The sequence below is a fragment of the Nesoenas mayeri genome (genome assembly GCF_963082525.1).
Source record: "Nesoenas mayeri genome assembly, chromosome: 1".
Taxonomy (NCBI): domain Eukaryota; kingdom Metazoa; phylum Chordata; class Aves; order Columbiformes; family Columbidae; genus Nesoenas; species Nesoenas mayeri.
The window spans coordinates 76,600,042-76,622,959 of NC_137541.1; the positions used below are offsets into that span (position 1 = coordinate 76,600,042).

Here is a 22,918-nt window from a genome sequence, read left to right on the forward strand (position 1 = left end):
AGACTCACAGGTCCCTGAATTAGGACACATGGATTTGATATTGTTTGTCCCCTGGACATTTAGGTTGAGCACTTCTAGGCACACCAAGCAAGTACTGACTAATTTATACTTCATATTACCATAAGCGATTAAAAAATAAAACTGTGGGGTTTTTTTTATCTGTTCCCCCCTTCGCCCCCAGTGTGTAAGCATTTGTGAATCAATAATGCTGAGAGATTAAATGCCCCATGTGACTTGTTCTATGAACAAGATTACCATAGGACTCCAGTCTTAAGAATTAAAAAAAAAAAAACAACACCTTGGATTTTGGTAACCAAGTAGAAAAGAACCTTGTTTGCTCTAAACATTATGAAAACTAAACACCAGTAACAGCCAAATAATTGAATCCAGGAGAAAGAAGGGTCTACAAGACCACTTTTCTAGGCCAGTGGAATCTTAACATTGGCATTTTTGGCAGGTGACCCAGAGGTAAATCCCCATTCAATTTTCTCTACCCATCAGGTATAAAAATACAAACTACTATATCAGAAACAAGTCTGGGAATCAACTACTCTCAGTTAACTTCTGGATTGAAAATTAATCTATCCTACAGAAAACGCTTTTAGTAAGGCTGTGTTAGTGAAATCCCACCACAGGCCATTACTACATTTTCTAAACACTTAAAAGCACACATGTGTCCACGCCTCCATGTAGTCTGTGACAAACACTAAAATAGAATGCCAGAGTAAGCTAATTTAAATACTGAAAATAAGTCACTAGGACAACAAAACATGCCTGAAAGTTGCTTTATTTGTTCATCAGGTCTGTGCGTTACAGTAAGCATAAGTTTAGCTAGGGTGAACAAAGCTCAGCCTGGAAGAGTGTTAATCATTAACCATAGAGATGTACAGTGAATAAACCCCACATTTGCATACAACACACTTTTTACCTGTTACTGGAATTTAACATTCATGAGTTACAGGTCTTTGATATCTTTCTGGATGTTCCACAGTGTCTCTGCACTCTTCTTCAGCTGAGCCACCTCATCATCCTTCAGCTTTGGGTTGATGACACTGGTCAGTCCAGCAGCGCTTAGGACAGAAGGCAGGCTCAAGAAGACATCATTCTCAATGCCATACATACCCTGCCACAAACAATAGAGATCATTCAGACATGAACCCATCACCCTACATCTGCTTTTAGTTTGTACAGCAGGAACCTTCTGAGAGCAGAGCTCCAGACTAGCATTTTGCAACCTGCAGAAATTTTTCAGGTGCTATGTATTTGTAAAAAAGGAGTACAGAGCTGTTTCAGACTTAGTGATTGGTAATACTAAGATGGCTGATTTCAGAAACCCCAGCCCCAAATCCCTCACTTTTAGTTAAATACAGCAAGTGGCTGACAGAATTCAAAGACATAGGATTATGGCAGATCTATTTTACTAGTACAGGGAGCAGCAAGTTCAGCCTGCTCAGAGTCCTTGCTGCACAGGCTGGATGCAACCAGCTACACTGTCTATATAAAAGACACAACTCTCTTCCCAGGAACTTTGCTAGGGAGAGGTTCATGGTTTGCAGCTGGACCTTCGTGAAACATTCAATTTTTGCAGTAAAATTTCCTTTTATGAATCTGCACGCCACACATAACAAACTTCACACAAGGGTACTACAACATTGGGTAAATTCAAAGTAGTATTTTACAAAGCTTCGTTTGTTCAGCACCCTGCTAACTGAGACTACTTAGCTTTTAAATAATAGCAAAATGAACCAGAGCATCCAATTAGCCACCACTTCCTACCTTGAACAGTGTTGAGACTGAGTGAACCCGGTACAAGTCCTTCAGGATGGTCTCACAGAGGTTAGCAACACTAAGGCCAATAGCCCAGTTTGTGTAGCCTTTAAGTTTTATTACCGCGTAGGCACTAGAGAAATAGTGAAATACAGCTGCATTAGGATATCTTCAAGACACTGTGTGAATACCAAGTCTTAAGATGAGTGAATGTTTCCCCATTGAAAGAAACAGCTGAAACTTCTGTGCTACATTACAAATTTTGGAATTAAAACAAAGTTATGTATTTCACCATCAAAAGATAAGGCAGAAAATCTGCATTATCCCATATCTACAATAAAGAAGCCGTGTTAATTGAAAAATAGCTTCCATCCATGAACACTTCTTAGTGTTAAGTGGAAAAACCACTACGTACAGAGGAAAGAGTTCTCTATTCAAGTCAGCAGCACAATTATTCCTAGGGCATGCAGCATAACTATACATTGAGTCAAAACTGTACACTACCTACACACAAATCCTAATTTTTAACCAACATCTAGGTACACTTTGTACCAGTATAGTCCTTATTTCATAAGGGAGACAAGTGATTTAGTGACATATATAGTTACCTCTACTTAAATTTTCCTAAATCCATGAACAAAGTTTTCCTCAAATCAACTCCAACACTCTGCTCACAGAAACCTACTACCTTTCTCTAGAGTCCTGCACCCTCTGAACTAACTTAACCATTTAAGAAGCTACTTGTGAGAAAACAAGTACACACAGCTCTAACGCTGCAGTACTGAAGTGTGTATGTTACACAGTAAGTTGTCTCACTGCAGGATAATAAAGCTTACGACCTGAAACCCTCCATTTCTGTGTTTAAACCACTAGTGGCACTTACTCATGCAACCCTCTAAACTCAAGGGCATGAATCTGCAGCAGAGTGGAACTGCAGCATGCAGACTGGCTATTTTCAGCATCACATATATCCACCTTATTCACTGTACCTGTCAACCACTTGCTTGTGGACTTCCTTCCAGTTCTCGCTGTCTTTGTCAGTTCCCATGGCAGGATTCAGCTCCTTGAGAGGAACGCCTGCCACATTCATTCCACTCCAGACAGCCACTGTAACAGAGACAACTTCAGGTTCAACAGCATCTAGTGACAACTACTCTTCTCCTATCTAACCGGTAACATAGTAGTCATCAGAACCACAATAATGTTTGAGGCAATTTTAACCCTTCATTTAATTACAGTTAATTCTGAGAACTTGGGGGGTCAAATAGGAGACTATTTTAGCGCTGACACTTGAACAAGTCAATAGCCACACCTGAACAACAGAACTTTCAGTCCTTGAAGGTTGTAGACAGCTACTTTTGAAGTCAGAAACTTCAAACTCCAGCAAAAAGGCACATCTTACATGTTCAGCCTTTTAGTAAGTTTTACTGAAAAACTGCACCAACCACATATTTGCTGTCCCAGTAATCAGTACTAGGGTAAGCCTTCCAGAATTCTACTATTACATACATGAATAACCGAGTAGCAACATACAAACTAAGAATATGAAGAGAGGAACTTGCACATCTCCCTTCGTATTGGAAGCTTGTAGGTGGCCACATTCTCTGCTCCTGTGAAGTAACTAGGAAGTTTCTTAGTTACTTCCAAACATGGGCAGCTGTAATATTGAAGCAAAATGAACTCTGGGTATGCTCAGCCAACCTCTGCTTTCCTGTCAAGCCCAGTTGAATCTATTTTTCAGAATTTTGTAACACCCCTTAGGCCTCAACCTCCAACTCTGGACTGCTTATTCCCAAGAAGGTCAGAACTGCTCCTCACCACTAGAATCACCATGTTCTCCCAGGATCCAGCCATGGCAGCTATCTGGGTGGATACCAAGTCTCTCAGACATCAGGTAGCGAAATCTGGCTGTGTCCAGATTGCAGCCGCTTCCAATCACACGGTGTTTTGGCAGGCCACTCAGCTTCCATGTCACATAGGTTAATATATCCACTGCAAAGAAGAACATGCAGAGTAAATGAAACCCTTCGCATCACCCAAGAATGCTCCAACAATTACTTTGCTGCCATCTGTCAGAGGGCTCACCACAGATGGGCTCGTTAGTCACAGTACTTTAGGTCTGACTTCTTAAAATTTAGCACATGTCTAGCTACTATTAGAAAAAAAATTAGGAAGGTCTTTGGAGATTGGGATCCTACCAGCTAAATCCCTAGAGCATCCAGAATTGGGACCAAACTATTAATATAGCTAGAACATTCAAGCAGTTTCCTGAAGTAATGTTACCTTCTACTTCACTGTAAGAGGTAAAGCAATTTAAAACAAAACAGGTGTGAGATTTACGTACTGTTTCTACTTGTTAACTACTTCAGGTTCATTTCCTAGACAGATTTGCACATTAAGCAGTTTCTGCACTAACTCTGCAGCATGAAAAGCCAGATAAGCTCAATGCTTTGGCTGAATGTGGCTCTAAAAATATAGTCTTATTAAAAATCAAATCAAGTTTGTGGCAGAGAGAGAAGTATCTGAGCAGACAGAAAACCTCCCATCCAAAGGAACAATAATAAACAGGCTGCAATAATTAATTATGGCTCCAAAACTCTCAAAAGCCAGCCAGTTCTCAGGAGGGAATATATTTCTCTCTACAGATCTGAAACACACCATTTGCTCTACTAAGGCACAAAAAGTACATCACCACCTTCCAAAGAGCTCACAGTAACTTCCACTATCTAAGACTAGTGGACAAAATTGCACACATTGAGAAAACAAAGCATTATAAAGGTTCTTCTGAAAAAGCAACATGCTATACTCCTCCTGCGGCTGCTCTACCGGAGAGAAGTCTATTGTTTGAATTCAGCCCTGCTAGAACAGGAACAATTTCACCTTGGACTTGCATTTTTAGATAAGTGTTTAAAATTGCTCCAAGTTATTGTACTTGCACAGTTGCCACTTGCTCACTATACAAATCTTCAGTAGTACTAATTGTACACCTAACTATTCAACCACCAGCCAAGTTGACAGCTTTATATGCACTCTTTTGACTCTGCCAAGTTACCTTTAAAAAAACGAACAAGCAGTGTCACTTCATTGCCAGTGTTCTATAGTAATGGCTTTGCTCAGATGCTGAATCAGGCAAAGACAGCCCTACAGAGACCTCCTACAGAGCATATCAGCATAAGCATCCAAATATCCAAGCTGTTCCATGCAATGAGATGCTTGCAAGGGAGCACACAAATATGTGTCATCAGTTATAACAAAGTCTTTTGTGATCCAAGTGAACTAGGTAGCACAGTTAGCCTTCCCTGCCACCACAAGATTCAGCACACAAATACTTTTTCCTGCAAATATAGACAAGTCTGTAGGGCAGGTTCTGCATCCCCCCCAAAAATGGCCACATCACATCTAAACACAAGAGTCATGATTTACAAGCAACTTAAGAGCAAAGTAGATGTCTCCTTTACAGGTAAAAGTTTTAAAGTACCCACTGCTTAAGCCTAGATATGTGAAGAAGTGAAATATTCACCACGAGGCATGCTTTTGTAATATGGACACCATAAGAAGCTCTGAATAAAGACAGCAGCAAAAAATACAGAATGTTTGCTTGCATTCGTCTGCTAGCAGCTAGATGGCAGATGTCCACATAGACAAAGCTATTCGCTTTCAATATTCCATTGGTATTTGAGATTTCTAAACCAAAACACTAGTTCTCTAACAAATAGGAGTTGTCAATAAAAGACTGCCTTACCTGGATTGGAAACCACCAGGAAGATACAGTTGGGGCTATGTTTTACAATCTGAGGAATGATCGATTTGAAGACATCCACATTCCTCTGAACCAGGTTGAGACGACTCTCGCCCTCTTGCTGACGAACTCCTGCAGTTACTACCACAATCTTGGAGTTGGCTGTGACAGCATAGTCTGCAACACAAGACAGGGAATGTTTTTAAAATAGACACCATTCATTTCAACAGCATTGTGTTCATACAGCTATTATGGGTAGCTTCTCTACTCTGCATACATTCAAAACAAAAAAACATGGAGATTAAAGCCAGCACCATCTCTCACATTATCCTGATATATCAGGACGTGGGTCTTAAGAGTACATTCAACCCCTCTGAATCTCATTTCCACTATCCATAAAATAACATTCTGTCTACAAAGACATGCTAGATTTTATTTCAGATCAGTTAGGAGACACTCCCATTGTTATGGTGTTCCTCTGAACTCTCACCTCAATTCATCAACTTTAGACTTTCAGTACCAAATCCCTAGAGTTTTTGATTGAACAATGAAGAACACTACTGTTATGCAAATTCAGAATACCAGACTAAACTGAGGATCACCTTTGCCTGCCACAATCTTGTGAGTGTGAAGGAACACGGTCCCATGCTGTAGATCCATCATTTCTCCTTTCAGTCTGTCTTCCATAACATCAACCAGAGCAAGCTCATCACAAAGACCCTGAAGAAAATAAAATCTGGAGTTTTCAATGGAGTACACTAATAGTAGCAGTTAACTTGCATTTTAGCGCTACCTCTGAGTTGAGCTCGGTCTTGAACTACTTCAGGGTTGTAACAAACCACCTAAATATATCCAGAAGAAAATAGGCCTCCTTTAAATATTTAAATACCTAATACAACACAGATCTATCAAGGAAGTATTCTCCTCTAACATTACTTCAACCAATTCACTTCACAAAAAAAAAACCCAGAATGGGAACAGACTGTTTTTCCTCAATACTAAAATAGTAGCAAGAGAAAACAAATCCTTTACCCAATTCTTCTCTACTAGAAGCACTACAATATATTTACTTTGCAGAACAAATTTAGCCATGTATTCCTGTTTTCTACCAAGGTTAAGTTGGGAGATAATGTGTCATATGATCTCAGAACAGGAAAACAGTGAAATATGGAGTCAGAAGAAAAAGGCCTTCTGCTATCACATAAACTTTTACTGCCTTTTGACAGAAGTGTTTACTACCATTGTAATTTCTACTCCACTGAACAACCTATCATTCAGTAAATTAATCAAATTCTATTTCTCTGTATTTTCCTAGGTATCTGCACCCCCTTTGAAAGCAGCTCAGCCATTTTTATGCCATTCAAAATACTTCTGCAAGCAAGCTGCTTTGTTTGCTTTTATGTAAAAATGTAAACCTCTTTTACTTATAGAGCTTCAAAAACTATTTGTTACTTTCACGTCAGTACATAGTTTCATTGGGGTTTTTTCTTACTATTTTTTCCTTGCTTACAAGGCTCATGAATATCAGCAAGGGAAAACTCTTAATTTTTTAATGATTAAAATGGCAGTACTTTAAAGCATGCATCCTCGAGGTTAACAGGTAGAGAAAGGATCATCTCCAAATAAAATGGAGCTTTTTTAGTAGAACATGCAAGATTTCTGATCTCCTTGAGAGCTAATCTGCCCCTGCAAATAGATAGGGTATAATCTGTTTATGCCTTCTTTAAAAAAAAAAAAAAAATCTGCAACTCCCAATTGTCTTTTCAAAAACAGCATGAGAGGAATCATTTGACTCATTCTCGATAGTCTCTGAAAGCAAAGTACAAGAGTTCCTGATTGCATAATAAGCCTTTGCTTTGCTCAAAGACTGCAACATAAGATTTTCCAAAATAACCCAGAAACCAGTAACAGGAGAAGTCAAAATCACATCTAAGTCCAGCCCTGTATTTTTAGCAAATTTTCAACCATTTGCTAGGACAAACAGGCCATGCAGCAAACTACAGCAGTGGGAATATTAACACCATATCCTTGAGCCATACCTTCCCAAGGATGCTGATAGCAGAGGCCATTCCAACCTGTCCAGTCCCCACAATAGATATCTTGTTGTTTGGGACTTTGATTCCTGCAGTAAGGGGGGTCATCAGCTTCTCCTTCACAGTAGCCATGGTGTTCTGCAAAACAGATAGATTTAGTTGAAATTAGACCACTGTGAATCAAGATGCACATTCTGAAACTCAGAGGTCACCTACTATGGATGGAAACTGATGGAAGGGCTGCAGTCGCTGCCAAGGGCAGTTTATAGAAGGCAGCACAGGGGCATGCTGCCCTTGCTCACTGGGCTCCTTCCACCCCACCAGTTACCAGCCCACCCCTCCTCAGCCACAGGGCTCTGCCTCCTGGCATTCACTGATGCCCAGCGAGTGGCCAAATGGGTGCAGAAATTATTTTGGCAGCACATAACTGAACATCCTTCTGTTCACAGTTTCCAGAGCCTCCCTGCAGAAGGCAGAAACACCTTCTGCGTTAATGGCTCTTTGGCATTCACCTTCTTTCTGAGCGCCCATCAGGCCTCCGGGCTGGAGAACTGGTAGCCAAGCCACCAACCAGTTTGGGAGCAGTGAGCCTGCTGGGGCTTCCCCGGCTCGTGTCCCTTTGGCCCCGAAGCTCCCCTGGCTCACTCCACGGAGCCCTGCGCGCTGCCCCCGACCTTCCCCTTCCCGCACATCCCTCCCTCCCTCCCTCCCTCCCCCTCAAGCCGGCAGTTCCGCCCCCACCGCGGCAGCCGCAGACCGGACGGGGCCGCCACACGGAGCACGAGGTCCCGCAGCGGGTGTTTGCGCAGGGCCGGGGGCAGAGCCAGGAGCCGCCGTCCCAGACGAACCCGCAGGAACCGCATCCCGGCTCCGGCCACCGGCCTGCGCACCCCACCGCTGCCGGGACCGACCTCCAACGGCCCCCGCCCCAGACACCATCCGATCGCCCCGCAGGGATGCTCGGCCCCGGGGGATGGCGTCCAGCCCCGGCAGGACGGAGCCGCCCGGGGAAGGATGGGCTGGGCGACCCTCCAGCATCCGCCATCCCCCAGACGAGACCCTGCCAGCATCACTTTAAAATTCTGATACGTAGGACCTTCAGACTGAGCCCCTGGAAAGTGAATGGAGTTTTGTGCCTTTTTAAAGTAATAAGTACATCCACTGCTGTAAGTTAGAATCAGAAGATATCACTCATCTTTCAGCTATCCTATGGAACAGATTAACTGAAAATCAGGTATACGATTTGCCCGTGTTGCTCAGCAGAAAAGTGATTTGTTGAAATTCCTGCAGGATCAATGCATGTGAAATACGAAATAAAGGCTAATTTTTTCCTAAAGCGGTAAAAGAAAGTAGAGGCAAAATAAGGAATGGCAGGGTGAAGGGCGGGGTGGGGGGGAGAAAACCTTAAGTTCTTTGTCACAGGTGATTCCCTCTCAGGAGGGAAAATGGTGAATTCCAGAGGCCTCCCAAGCTGGCCACTGGGTTAAACATGACAAAGCAGAGTCTGGCCCTGCCTAAGACTATGGTTACTTCTTTTCTTCTGTTGTTGTGCGCAATTTAACTTATTATGGATCGCCACACTCTTGTTTCGAAGGCAGTGCTCCTCACAGTGCCCAGAACTTCACTTACCCACACAGGTAGATGTCCCAGCCCCCAACGGATGTTCAGTAAAAATGACGGTTGCTAACGGCAGCGGGCTCCATTTATAGCCTGGGTGACACGGGGCTGTGGCCATTTATGGTAGTGGCCAGAAACTTCTCTCAACCGAGGCGTCTCATTGGTCCAGGGCCCTGTCAGTCGACCAAGGAGCGAGTGCATGGCCATAGCAGAGCCTGAGCCTGGAAGTTCCTGTTGCTTTCGGGCGGGGGGGCGGGGGGAAGTGGGGAAGAGAGTGAGGTGGGAATAATGCATCTTGTACTGTGCACAAGGCATGTCATTAGAGAAGTCTGAAATAACTCCGCTACTTGTGTCTGTCCCATCATCTTCCCAAACCACATGAAAGCAGACAGGATTTCCCTGCTGCTGCTGCTTTTTTTTTTCAGAAGAGCAATTAAACCAGCTTACAAACAGAGCTCACTTGAAAATCCCTGTGAATGGGGCTCCTGCCCACAGCAACACATTGATGGTCTGATGATGGCCATAGACCTAAGGCAGTACAGATCATAAAAAATCTAACCTAGGAAAGGAAGGAGCCCACTAGGCCGTAGGAACATGGGACAGAGGCCTGGTGGCAAGAAAACGTAATGTAAAATGTGATGATCTTCTGGCACTGTGTCAGACCTGGGAGATCAGGTCATCAACTGCAGGATGAATATGCTCATTATTTCACATGGCTGTGATGGAGACAGAATAATTAGTTGTCCGGTTCTGCAAAATACAGACAGCTGTATTTATCTGCTGGAAATAATGCAGTGCCAATGCACACAGAGTGCTTGCAGATCCTCAGTTAAATGCTGGCCCACCCATACTTTAATTCTGTGCTTATTTATCTGGAATTGCCATTCAAAAGGAAAATACATCACACAATAAAGAAAAATTATCTTGGAGTGACACTTCTGGGAGCTTCTTTTACCCCAGTTTCATTGGAAGAAATGATTCCTTATTTTTGGCATTGGGCCTAGTTTGTTTAATTTTTGTTTAAAGCTTATACACATAACACACTCATAATAGTTAAGTGTTTTATAATGTAAGCACATGACTCACCCTTATTATTATTACATATACCTATTGCATATTCATTTGTTTCTATTGCTTAGTTGATGCATTAAAGATAAATTATTTACATAACTCCACCTTTTGCCAGAAGTCCATCTTTGGTATTTGAGAGTCTTCATCAGGAGTCTCTAGTGGGCCCTGGTGATCTTTGTAGCCTGGTGCCTCCCCCCAGCATCAGCTTCTTGACCTAATTTCCTAAGCATGCATATTGTCATTTTGTGCTGCTATTTGCCAAAGTCATGTAGGTCTTTCTTCATTTAGTGAAACATCCCACTTTCCCAGCTTGCAAGGCAAGGACATCCCGCTTTGTCTCATGTCTAGTCTCTGCAGAGATATTGTTTCTCTATTAGGTTTCTGTTACATTATTTCTAGTTGTGCTACATTAGGCCTAGGGGTTTCTAGAATGTTTTTGTTCCTCTCATCACCAGTAACAGTCAAAGAATTGAATCCAGGAGAGCAAAGGGTCCACAGAACCATTTTTCTAGGCCAGTGGTTTACAGAATCTAAACACTGGCATTTTTGGCAGGTGACTCAGAGGTAAATCCTCATTCAATTTCCTCTGCCTATGAGGTATAAAAATACAAACTACTATATCAGAAACAAGTCTGGGAATCAACTACACTTAACTTCTGGATTGAAAATTAATCTATCCTACAGAAAACGCTTTCAGTAAGACTGTGTTAATGAAATCCCACTACAGGCCATTCCTACATTATTTCTGAACTTTTGAAAGGACATGTGTGTCCACACTTCCATGTGGCCTGTGGCAAACATTAAAATAGAATGCCAGAGTAAGCTAATTTAAATACTGAAAATAAGTCACTAGGACAACAAAACATGCCTGAAAGTTGCTTTATTTGTTCATCAGGTTTGTGCGTTACAGTAAGCATAAGTTTAGCTAGTGTGGACAAAGCTCAGTCTGGAAGAGCATTAAATGTTAACCATAGAGATGTACAGTGAATAAACTCCACATTTGCATACAACACAATTTTACCTATTGCTGGAATTTAACATTCATGAGTTACAGATCTTGGAGATCTTTCTGGATGTTCCACAGTGTCTCTGCACTCTTCTTCAGCTGAGCCACCTCATCATCCTTCAGCTTTGGGTTGATGACACTGGTCAGTCCAGCAGCGCTTAGGACAGAAGGCAGGCTCAAGAAGACATCATTCTCAACACCATACATACCCTACCACAAACAAGAGAGATCATTCAGACATGAACCCATCACCCTACATCTGCTTTTAGTTTGTACAGCAGGAACCTTCTGAGAGCAGAGCTCCAGACTAGCATTTTGCAACCTGCAGAAATTTTTCAGGTGCTATGTATTTGGAAAACAGGGAGTACAGAGCTGTTTCAGACCAAGTGATTGGCAATACTAAGATGGCTGATTTCAGAAACCCCAGCCCCAAACCCCTCACTTTTATTTAAATACAGGAAGTGGCTGACAAAATTCAAAGACACAGGATTATGGCAAATCTTTTTTCCTACTAGAGGGAGCAGCAAGTTCAGCCTGCTCAGAGTCCTTGCTGCACCAGAGGTGATACAGGTGGCACAGGCTGGATGCAGTCAGTTACACTAGTTATACAAAGGACACAACTCACTTCCCAGCACCTTTGCTAGCCAGCAGTTCATAGAATTGCAGCCAGACCTTCATGAAACTTGCAATTTTTGCACTGAAACTTCCTTTTAATGAATCTGCATGCCACACATAGCAAACTTCACACAAAGGTACTACAACATTGGGTACAGAGAACAATTTTCAGTTCCATACTAGCAAGAAGGGTATGCTAAGAGGTCAGACTAGAAAAAGTTGCAATAATAAGCTCTCATTTTAAATTCAAAGCAGTATTTTACAAAGCTTGTTTGTTCAGCACCTTGCTAATTGAAACTACTTCTCTTTTCAGTAACAGCAAAATGAAACAGACCATCCAATTAGCCACCACTTCTTACCTTTAAGAGTGTTGAGACTGAGTGAACCCGGTACAAGTTCTTCAGCATGGTCTCACAAAGGTCAGCAACACTAAGGCCAATAGCCCAGTTCGTGTATCCCTTAAGTTTGATTACCTCATAGGCACTAGAGAAATAGTGAAATACAGCTGCATTAAGATATCTTCAAGACACTTTGTGAATACTAAGTCTTAAGATGAGTGAATGTTTCCCCATGGGAAAAAAAAAGATCTGCAACTCCTGTGATACATTACAATTTTTGGAATTAAAACAAAGTAAGAGTTATGTATTTCACTATTAAAGGTTAAAGACTGAAGTCTACATTATCCTATACCTACAATAAAGAAGCCCCAGTACTTGAAAAACAACTTCCTAAGAACAGTTCTTAGTATTAAACAGAAAAATCAACTCCTACACTGGAACCAGTTCTCTATTGAAGTCAGTGGCACAACTGTTCTGAGTGCATTTGGAGTAGGTAGTTAGAATCAAAACCATACGCCATCTACACACAAATCTGCACACACTTTGTACCAGCGTAGTCCCTATTTCACTAGCGTACAAGTGATTTAGTGACATGTATGGTTACCTCTACATAAATTTTCCTAAATCCATGAACAAAGTTTTCCCCAATCAACTCCAACACTCTGCTCACAGAAACCTACTACCTTTCTCTAGAGTCCTGCACCCTCTGAACTAACTTAACCATTTAAGAAGCTACTTGTGAGAAAACAAGTACACACAGCTCTAACGCTGCAGTACTGAAGTGTGTATGTTACACAGTAAGTTGTCTCACTGCAGGATAATAAAGCTTACGACCTGAAACCCTCCATTTCTGTGTTTAAACCACTAGTGGCACTTACTCATGCAACCCTCTAAACTCAAGGGCATGCATCTGCAGCAGAGTGGAACTGCAGTGTGCAGACTGGCTATTTTCAGCATCACATATATCCACCTTATTCACTGTACCTGTCAACCACTTGCTTGTGGACTTCCTTCCAGTTCTCGCTGTCTTTGTCAGTTCCCATGGCAGGATTCAGCTCCTTGAGAGGAACACCTGCCACATTAACTCCGCTCCAGACAGCCACTGCAACAGAGAGAGAACTTCAGGTTCAATATCACTTTCTGACAACAACTCTTTATGACTAACTGGAAATACATAAACTGAGTTAAGAAAAATAACCATCATTGATGTCAAAAGCTTTTAAGACCATCTTCTCTTAAATTTCATGAAGGAAAGTGACAAAATAAGGTAAGGGATGATTTTGATAGCCTGAAACTTGATCACTAGCTTTTTCTACTACTTGCAACAAGCTCTACCATTGACCTAACAAGAGCTAATACTGCTTTCAAAAGACAACTATGCTAGAGACTATGTTATGATACTTCAAAAAATGAGAAAAAAAAGAAGTAGCATACCATACCATTTAGGACACAACTTTATCAAAATTGGCCTTTTCAGTTCAGGATTTAATCATACAACCATAATAACTTCTATTAAAAATGTGTAGGTAGACTTCCTGGACTTGCCTCAACTCCAGTCTCCATAAAAATACAACAAGGTGCTAGCTAGTCAAGATCAGCTGCATCTGCTTTTTCAGAATTTTGTAACACCCCTTAGGCCTCAACCTCCAACTCTGGACTGCTTATGCCCAAGAAGGTCAGAACTGCTCCTCACCACTAGAATCACCATGTTCTCCCAGGATCCAGCCATGGCAGCTATCTGGGTGGATACCAAGTCTCTCAGACATCAGGTAGCGAAATCTGGCTGTGTCCAGATTGCAGCCGCTTCCAATCACACGGTGTTTTGGCAGGCCACTCAGCTTCCATGTCACATAGGTTAATATATCCACTGCAAAGAAGAACATGTAGAGTAATTTAAACCCTTTGCAACACTCAAGAATGCTCCAACAATTACTTTGCTGTCATCTGTCAGAGGGCTCACCACAGATGGGCTCGTTAGTCACAGTACTTTAGGTCTGACTTCTTAAACTTTAGCACATGTCTAGCTACTATTAGAAAAAAAATTAGGAAGGTCTTTGGAGATTGGGATCCTATCAGCTAAATCCCTAGAGCATCCAGAATTGGGACCAAACTATTCAAATAGGTAAAACATTCAAGCAGTTTCCTGAAGTAATGTTACCTTCTACTTCACTGTAAGAGGTAAAGCAATTTAAAACAAAACATGTGTGAGATTTACGTACTGTTTCTACTTGTTAACTGCTTCAGGTTCATTTCCTAGACAGATTTGTGCATTAAGCAGTTTCTGCACTAGTTAAGTCTGCAGCATGAAAAGCCAGATAAGCTCAATGCTTTGGCTGAATGTGGCTCTAAAAATACAGTCTTATTAAAAATCAAACCAAGTTTGTGGCAGAGAGAGAAGTATGTGAGCAGACAGAAAATCTCCCATCCAAAGGAACAATAATAAACAGGCTGCAATAATTAATTATGGCTCAAAAACTCTCAAAAGCCAGCCAGTTCTCAGGAGGGAGCTAAGGCACCAAAAACATGTCACCCCAGTACAGGTCACATCCTGCTGGTACAAATGGCATATTGATCAAGCACAGTTACCCCACAGCTTCAGCTGATGAGTTCCTGCCAGGACCAGAGCGATCTGTACAGACTACTGAGTACCTCTGTATCAAACAACTACATCTGCTCTGGATAATTTGGCTTTCCAGTCAGAGGCTGAGACACACACCCACGCCTTCCAAGTGCTGCTTTGTCATCTCATTGTCTTCCTACAGCAGGGCTTTCTACTCAGGACAGGCTGCAGACAGTGCTATTTGAACCAGAGCCCAGACAGATCCAGGCGAGCGTCACATAGAAGGACATCAAGGTCACAAACAAACACACATGCAGCAAACACCCCAAGGTCCCTTCTAAAGGGCTTACAATAACTTCCACTCTTTAAGACTAGTAGACAAAATTGCACACATTGAGAAAACAAAGCATTATAAAAGTTCTTCTGAAAAAGCAACATGCAATACTCCTCCTGCAGCCGCTCTACCGGAGAGAAGTCTATTGTTTGAATTCAGCCCTGCTAGAACAGGAACAATTTCACCTTGGACTTGCATTTTTAGATAAGTGTTTAAAATTGCTCCAAGTTATTGTACTTGCACAGTTACCACTTGCTCACTATACGAATCTTCAGTAGTACTAATTGTACACCTAACTATTCAACCACCAGCCAAGTTGACAGCTTTATATGCACTCTTTTGACTCTGCCAAGTTACCTTTAAAAAAAAACAAACAAGCAGTGTCACTTCATTGCCAGTGTTCTATAGTAATGGCTTTGCTCAGATGCTGAATCAGGCAAAGACAGCCCTACAGAGACCTCCTACAGAGCATATCAGCATAAGCATCCAAATATCCAAGCTGTTCCATGCAATGAGACGCTTGCAAGGGAGCACACAAATATGTGTCATCAGTTATAACAAAGTCTTTTGTGATCCAAGTGAACTAGGTAGCACAGTTAGCCTTCCCTGCCACCACAAGATTCAGCACACAAATACTTTTTCCTGAAAATACAGACAAAACTATAGGGCAAGTTCAGCATCCCCCAAAATGGCCACATCACATCTAAACACAAGAGTCATTATTTACAAGCAACTTAAGAGCAACGCAGATGTCTCCTTTACAGGTGAAAGTTTTAAAGTACCCACTGCTTAAGCCAAGACATGTGAAGAAGTGAAATATTTACCATGAGGCATACTTTTGTAATATGGACACCATAAGAAGCTCTGAAAAGACAGCAGCAGAAAATACAGAATTTTGGTTGCATTCAACTGCTTGCAGCTAGATGGCAGATGTCCACACAGACAAAGCTATTCGCTTTCAATATTCCATTGGTATTTGAGATTTCTAAACCAAAACACTAGTTCTCTAACAAATAGGAGTTGTCAATAAAAAACTGCCTTACCTGGATTGGAAACCACCAGGATGGTGCAGTTGGGACTATACTTTACAATCTGAGGAATGATGAATTTGAAGACGTTCACGTTCCTCTGAACCAGGTTGAGACGACTCTCGCCCTCTTGCTGACGAACTCCTGCAGTTACTACCACAATCTTGGAGTTGGCTGTGACAGCATAGTCTGCAACACAAGACAGGGAATGTTTTTAAAATAGATACCATTCATTTCAACAGCATTGTGTTCATACAGCTATTATGGGTAGCTTCTCTACTCTGCATACATTCAAACCAAAGAAACATGGAGACATCAAGATTAAAGCCAGCACCATCTCTAACATTGTCCTGATATAGCAAGACGTGGGTCTTGCGAGTGCATTCAACCCCTCTGAATCTCTTTTCCACTATCCATAAAATAACATTTCTTCTAAAAAGAGATGCTAGAGTTTCATTCAGTTAAGAGTCATTCCCATTGGTATAGTGTTCATATGAACTCTCAATCCAGTTCATCAGCTTTAGCTTTTCAATGCCAAATTCTTGGAGTTTTTGTGATTACCCAACTAAGAACTCTCCTGTTATGCAAATTCAGAATACCAGGACTAAATTAAAAAAAAAACAAAAAACCAAAAAAACCACACCTTTGTCTGCCACAATCTTGTGAGTGTGAAGGAACACGGTCCCATGCTGTAGATCCATCATTTCCCCTTTCAGTTTGTCTTCCAAAACATCAACCAGAGCAAGCTCATCACAAAGACCCTGAAGAAAATAAAATTTGAAGCTTTCAATGGAGTACACTATTAGTAGCAATTAACTTGCACTTTAGAGCTACCCCTGAGTTTTCCTGTACTGCATTTTGAAGGAACATGCTACACATCCAATAGTATCTCTTCTCCAAAGGTTAACTAGTAGGACATGACTGTCTTGGTGTTGTGAGGCATCTTGGAGTAAAGTCAGAGGTGAGTTCAGTACAGGTTCATAGACTTGTTCAGATTTTGTGTGCAAAGCTAAGCCTTGCCTTGTAAGACACTTCAGGATTTAGTTATTTCCTTAGGGAAAAAGTTGTATCTCTCAGATTTTTTAAAAAAACCCTAAATATATCCAGCAAAAAATAGGCCTAATTTAAATATTTAAATACCTAATACATCACATAACTATCAAGGAAGCATTCTCTTGTAACACAACTTTGACCAATTCACTTCACCAAAAAAACTCAGAATGGGAACAGACAGTTTTTCCTCAATACTAAAATAGTAGCAAGAGAAAACAAGTTCTTTATCCAACTCTTCACTACTAGAGCAACTACATAATATTTACTTAACAGAACAGATTTAGCCACGTAGACTTCAGTAAGGCCTTTGACACTGTATCCCACAGCATTCTCCTGGAGAAGCTGCCAGCTCATGGCCTGGGTGGGTGTACTCTTCAGTGGATAAAGAACTGGCTGGATGGCCGGGCCCAAAAAATTGTGGCAAATAGAGCCAAATCCAGTTGGCAGCCAGTCATGAGTGGTGTTCCCCAGGCCTCAGTATTCAGGCCAGCCTTTATCAATGGTATGGATGGGCGGATTGAGTGCACCCTGTTACTTTCACATCAGTACTTAGTTTCATTGGGGCCTTTTCTTACTCTCAAGGTTTTCCTTGCTCACAAGGCTCATGAATATCAGCAAGGGAAAACCCTTAATTTTTTAATGATTAAAACTCCAGTACTTTAAAACATGCATCCTCAAGGCAATAGGCAGAGGAATGATCATCTCCAAAAGCAAGATTTTTGATCTCACCATGACCTACTTAAGATCTGCACCTGCAAGCAGATAAGATATTATCTGCTTATGCCTTCTTTTTAAAAAAGATCTGCCACTCCCCATTGTCTTTCCAAAAAGAGCATCAGAAGAATCAAATTTAACTCATTCACAATAGTCTCTAAAAGCAAAGTGCGAAGTACAAGAGCTACTGATTGCATAATAAGCCTTCGCTTTGCTCAAAGACTGCAACATGAGATTTGCCAAAATAACCCAGAAACCAGTAACAGGAAAAGTCAAAATAACCTGTAAGACCAGCCCTGTGTTTTTAGAAAACTAGCTAAAACCTGTCTGGAAACAAAGTCATATAACCATACTGCTAAAGGGGATAGCAGTATTTTCACTTGTTACAGCACACATGCATTATAAGAGTCAAATGCAAATATGCACAGTTCTGATTCCTACCCACATTTCACATGGATTTCTGCTGTTCACATTCTTTGCTAGGTGGGGGAGCTCTGATGGGCAAAGTCCAGCTTTGTTGTGCAAAAATAAAAAAATTAACAAGACCAAGAAGAGCCTGGCAGTGGCAGCAGAGCCATTGCTTACTATATTTCCCAGCAGCCTGCAAAATAGCTCTAATTAAAGACAGATTTATCACTAAGCACTGATGGAAAGGTGAAAGAACAAGGAGAAACTGAATGAGGAAGCCAGCCCTGCATGAACAGTGTAGGTCATTGCTTGCTTGCACAGAATGCAAATGATTCATCTGTGCATTCCTGAACTAACCTACTGAAGTTCCCACCATTTGCTAGGACAAACAGGCTATGCAGCAAATTACAGCAGTGGGAATATTAACACCATGTCCTTGAGCCATACCTTCCCAAGGACGCTGATAGCACAGGCCATCCCAACCTGTCCAACCCCCACAATAGTTATCTTGTTGTTTGGGACCGTGATTCCTGCAGCAATGGGGGTCATCAGCTTCTCCTTGACAGTAGCCATGGTGTTCTGCAAAGATAGACAGAATGATTTGGTTGAAATCAGGCTAGTGTGAATCAAAATGCGCACACTGAAACTCAGAGGTCACCTACCACAGATGGAAACTTATTGATGGAAGGGCTGCAGTCGCTGCCAAGGGCAGTTTATAGAAGGCAGCACAGGGGCATGCTGCCCTTGCTCACAGGGCTCCTTCCACCCCACCAGTTACCAGCCCACCCCTCCTCGGCCACAGGGCTCTGCCTCCTGGCATTCGCTGATGCCCAGCGAGAGGCCGAATGGGTGCAGAGATTATTTTGGCAGCACATAACTGAACATCCTTCTGTTCACAGTTTCCAGAGCCTCCCTGCAGAAGGCAGAAACGCCTTCTGCGTTAATGGCTCTTTGGCATTCACCGTCTTTCTGAGCACCCATCAGGCCTCCGGGCTGCAGAACTGGTAGCCAAGCCACCGACCAGTTTGGGAGCAGTGAGCCTGCTGGGGCTTCCCCGGCTCGTGTCCCTTTGGCCCCGAAGCTCCCCTGGCTCACTCCACGGAGCCCTGCGCGCTGCCCCCGACCTTCCCCTTCCCGCACATCCCTCCCTCCCTCCCTCCCTCCCCCTCAAGCCGGCAGTTCCGCCCCCACCGCGGCAGCCGCAGACCGGACGGGGCCGCCACACGGAGCACGAGGTCCCGCAGCGGGTGTTTGCGCAGGGCCGGGGGCAGAGCCAGGAGCCGCCGTCCCAGACGAACCCGCAGGAACCGCATCCCGGCTCCGGCCACCGGCCTGCGCACCCCACCGCTGCCGGGACCGACCTCCAACGGCCCCCGCCCCAGACACCATCCGATCGCCCCGCAGGGATGCTCGGCCCCGGGGGATGGCGTCCGGCCCCGGGGGATGGCGTCCAGCCCCGGCAGGACGGAGCCGCCCGGGGAAGGATGGGCTGGGCGACCCTCCAGCATCCGCCATCCCCCAGACGAGACCCGAATCCCCCCGCCGACGCCAGCTCCGCTCTCCCTCTACCTACCAATAAGGCTGAAAGCGGAGAGAGGCGAGTGAAGGACGGCTGATGCTGTTGGGGACTCCAGCAATGAGGGCTGCGCAGCGGAAGGGGCGGGCCCCGCGGGCAGGGCCGGGCCTGGCCGCCCCCCGCCGCGTTCTCCTGGGCGTTCCCCGGCTCCACGCGGGAGGTGGCGGTCACTGCACTCAATCCCCGGCAAGGACGGAGACTCACCAGTACAGCCGCCCCGACACTCCCCTTCCCCCCCTCAGCCCTTCTGGTCACTCCCGGTCCCCGCGGCTTCTCCCGCCGGCATCGCTGTCCCTTGGCGTGGCCGTGCTCACTGCGGGCGGGCGGGCGAAGAGAAGCCGTCGGGAGCTGGCCCGCGATCAGCCGGCAGCGGCCGTGCAGCCCCGACCGAGGCCCGGCTCAGTGGCCGTAGGTGAGCGCTGGAGGCATCCGCACCTTGAGCCTGGCACTGCTCTTGTGGTGGCCGGCACAGGGACTGATGATCTCAGAAGCGCCTCTGAGTTTACCTCTCAATTAGCTAACAAAGTGGGGAAACGTTGTCTCCGTGTCACAGGGCCATAGACTTGGCCCGAAGGAACGTACAGAGGAATCACTGCAAGCAAGAAGCTGTGCAAAAATAAAGCATTTTAGGTCATCTTCAGGGGTAAAGTCGCCCAAGTTGGTGGCATCTGATTTTTATGCTGATTTGTGCCCTGCAGCTGACTTCGGTTGAATTGTTTGCGGTTCAACGAATCCCTCCCGGACAACGGCATGCCTGGAGTTAGACACAAATGCCTTGGCAGGAACAAGGAATGTAACCTGACCCAGTGCCACAGCCACTCCTCCTCCTTCTCTCCCGCTCCTTCGGCCCTATCCATATCACACTCTATTTCTCCATACCACAGTAGAGCATCACTTTAAAATTCTGATATGTAGGACCTGCAGACTGAGTCCCTGGAGCATGAATGGAGTTTTGTGCCTTGTTAAAGTAATAAGTACATGCATCATTGTAAGTAACAGTAAAAAAGCAGATAATATGACATGTCTTTCCACTAACCTATGTAACAGATTAACTGAAAATTTGGATATATGATTTGCCAGTGTTGCTCAGCAGAGATTTGTTGAAATTCCTGCAGGAACAACGCATGTGAAATACGAAATAACAAAGAATAGCTTTTCCTAATGCTGTAACATTACTTCTTTCTAGCTGTAAAAGGAGAAAGTACAGGCAAAATACTGAATGGTACAGATTTAGTTTCACTGGGGAAAAAAAGCCTTAGGTTCCTTGTCACATGTGATTCCCTCTCAAGAGGGAAAACAGAATGGTAGATTCCAGAGTCCTCCCAAATAAGTCACTGGGTTAAATGTGACTAGGCAGATAGCCTGGCCCTGCCTAAGACTTTGGTTACTTTTTTTTTTTTTTTTTTCCTGTTGTTGTGACCAGTTTAAGGTTTTATTGATCTTTTTGCCAGGTATTTTGCCAGGTTAGTAGTAACTGGATTAATTCCCTCTGGCTCACCAAGCAGCCAAACAAGGGCTGGTGCCAGCATGAGAGAGAGAGAGAGGTGGTGAGCATGAGTGGTGAGGAAAGGCTGGCACCTGCCTTTTTTTTGTCTGGACAGCAGTACAGATTTGTGCTGGCTTTGAATGGCTATCTAACCATGACCTGCTTTGCTTCTTTACACTGTTTGACATTGCAAAGGGTTTTCTGGAAAGAAAGGAGCCACCCACATGATGCTTCAGGTAGCATCTCACTATAAGAAAATAAATTCAAGATTTTAGTCACTACGGCTGAAATGAGAGCTGAAGATAAAGAGTAATCACCCAATGAAAGGTAAGAAAGTCTATCCTCCATAATCAAAATGGGAACAGGCACAGCTGAACTTTAAGAAAATAAGGGAGAAAGAAGATAAAAGGTACAAGAGAGGTTAGTGAAGGATCAGAGCAAGGTATTTTCATTCCTGAATCAGAACCAAGGGGCTGTGCTTGTCTCACCAGCACCAGTTGTGAGGAATGTTTGCCAGTGCATTATGTATTCTTTGGACAGCATCCTTCTCTCTCCTTACAAGCATTCAACAATCAATTAGCATAGTAGCATTTGTAATTAAATGGAGAGGGAAATGCCACTTTGCTATTGCAAGATCTTCAAGCTTTAAAGGCAGACAGGACCATGTACCACATCTTAAAACAGCTGTGCTAGGCCCTCCTTTAGATCAGGCTTCATTTTGCTCTCAAAAGCACAGGGTATTTAATTCCCTTCCTGCAGCACCGGTGATCTGAGTAGACATGGCAGATGCAGGACAGCAGAAGAAACAAGATTATAACTTCTTCCTGCTCTTAGTTACTTAGTTATTGTTCCAGCCAGTGGGGATTGAGGCCCAGAGAGGTGAGAAGATCTCTCCAAGGTCACACGGAAAGCCTCCTGGTGACAGGTCACAGTTTCAAAGTTCACCTCCAGTTTGGCAACACTGGCATTTTTGATGAAGCGCAGTTTTCCAGAAAAACAAACCCTAGTGTTAAGGGGCACAGCCTAAATAAATTTGCCTGATAACCTTCATACAATTACAACATTTTTTATGTGTACATTTTAATCACATTTAACTTTTGGTTTGTTATGTCACGGAGGCAACCCAAAAGTCAGTTTAGGTCAGCAAAAAGCTCCAGACTTTATTCTAGCCAGAACTGTTTAGCAAAAAAACAACTACAACAGGAGTTTATACAAAATTATTCAGCACTCTGACAACATTATAAAAGACAGGTTCAGATACTGGTTAGGAGTTAAATTACTACACAGCCGACTCAAACTCAAGGGGATCAGATCCCAAAACTCTAGAGTGATGATTCAAAATGTGCATCTTCACACTTTGTTTCAATGTGTGCACTAATAAGGGGACTCGCTAACAGCAGCGGGCTCCATTTATAGCCTGGGTGACTCTGAGCTGTGCTCGTTTATGGTAGTGGCCCAGAAACTTCTCTCAACTGAGGCGTCTTGTTCAATGGCCCTGTCAGTCAACCAAGGAGCAAGTGCATGACCATAGTGGCTCCCGAGTCCAGGTGGGGGGAGTCAGGGACAGGGAGAG

The 22,918-nt window shown here is 43.4% G+C and overlaps 2 protein-coding genes across 2 annotated transcripts; both read right to left on the minus strand.

Annotated features, from left to right (window-relative positions):
• Nucleotides 1–955: 955 nt before the first annotated feature.
• Nucleotides 956–7,671, minus strand: LOC308050742 (L-lactate dehydrogenase B chain-like; the record flags this gene model as incomplete). Its single annotated transcript, XM_080360881.1, has 7 exons — nt 956–1,123; nt 1,777–1,900; nt 2,757–2,874; nt 3,586–3,759; nt 5,510–5,683; nt 6,109–6,226; nt 7,546–7,671. 7 exons carry the CDS (start codon nt 7,669–7,671, stop codon nt 956–958), a joined length of 1,002 nt encoding a protein of 333 aa, XP_080217007.1.
• Nucleotides 7,672–11,225: 3,554 nt separating this feature from the next.
• On the minus strand, nt 11,226–18,856 carry LOC308046231 (L-lactate dehydrogenase B chain; the record flags this gene model as incomplete). Its single annotated transcript, XM_080353959.1, has 7 exons — nt 11,226–11,443; nt 12,208–12,331; nt 13,171–13,288; nt 13,880–14,053; nt 16,124–16,297; nt 16,752–16,869; nt 18,731–18,856. 7 exons carry the CDS (start codon nt 18,854–18,856, stop codon nt 11,276–11,278), a joined length of 1,002 nt encoding a protein of 333 aa, XP_080210085.1. The 3' UTR covers nt 11,226–11,275.
• Nucleotides 18,857–22,918: the final 4,062 nt, after the last annotated feature.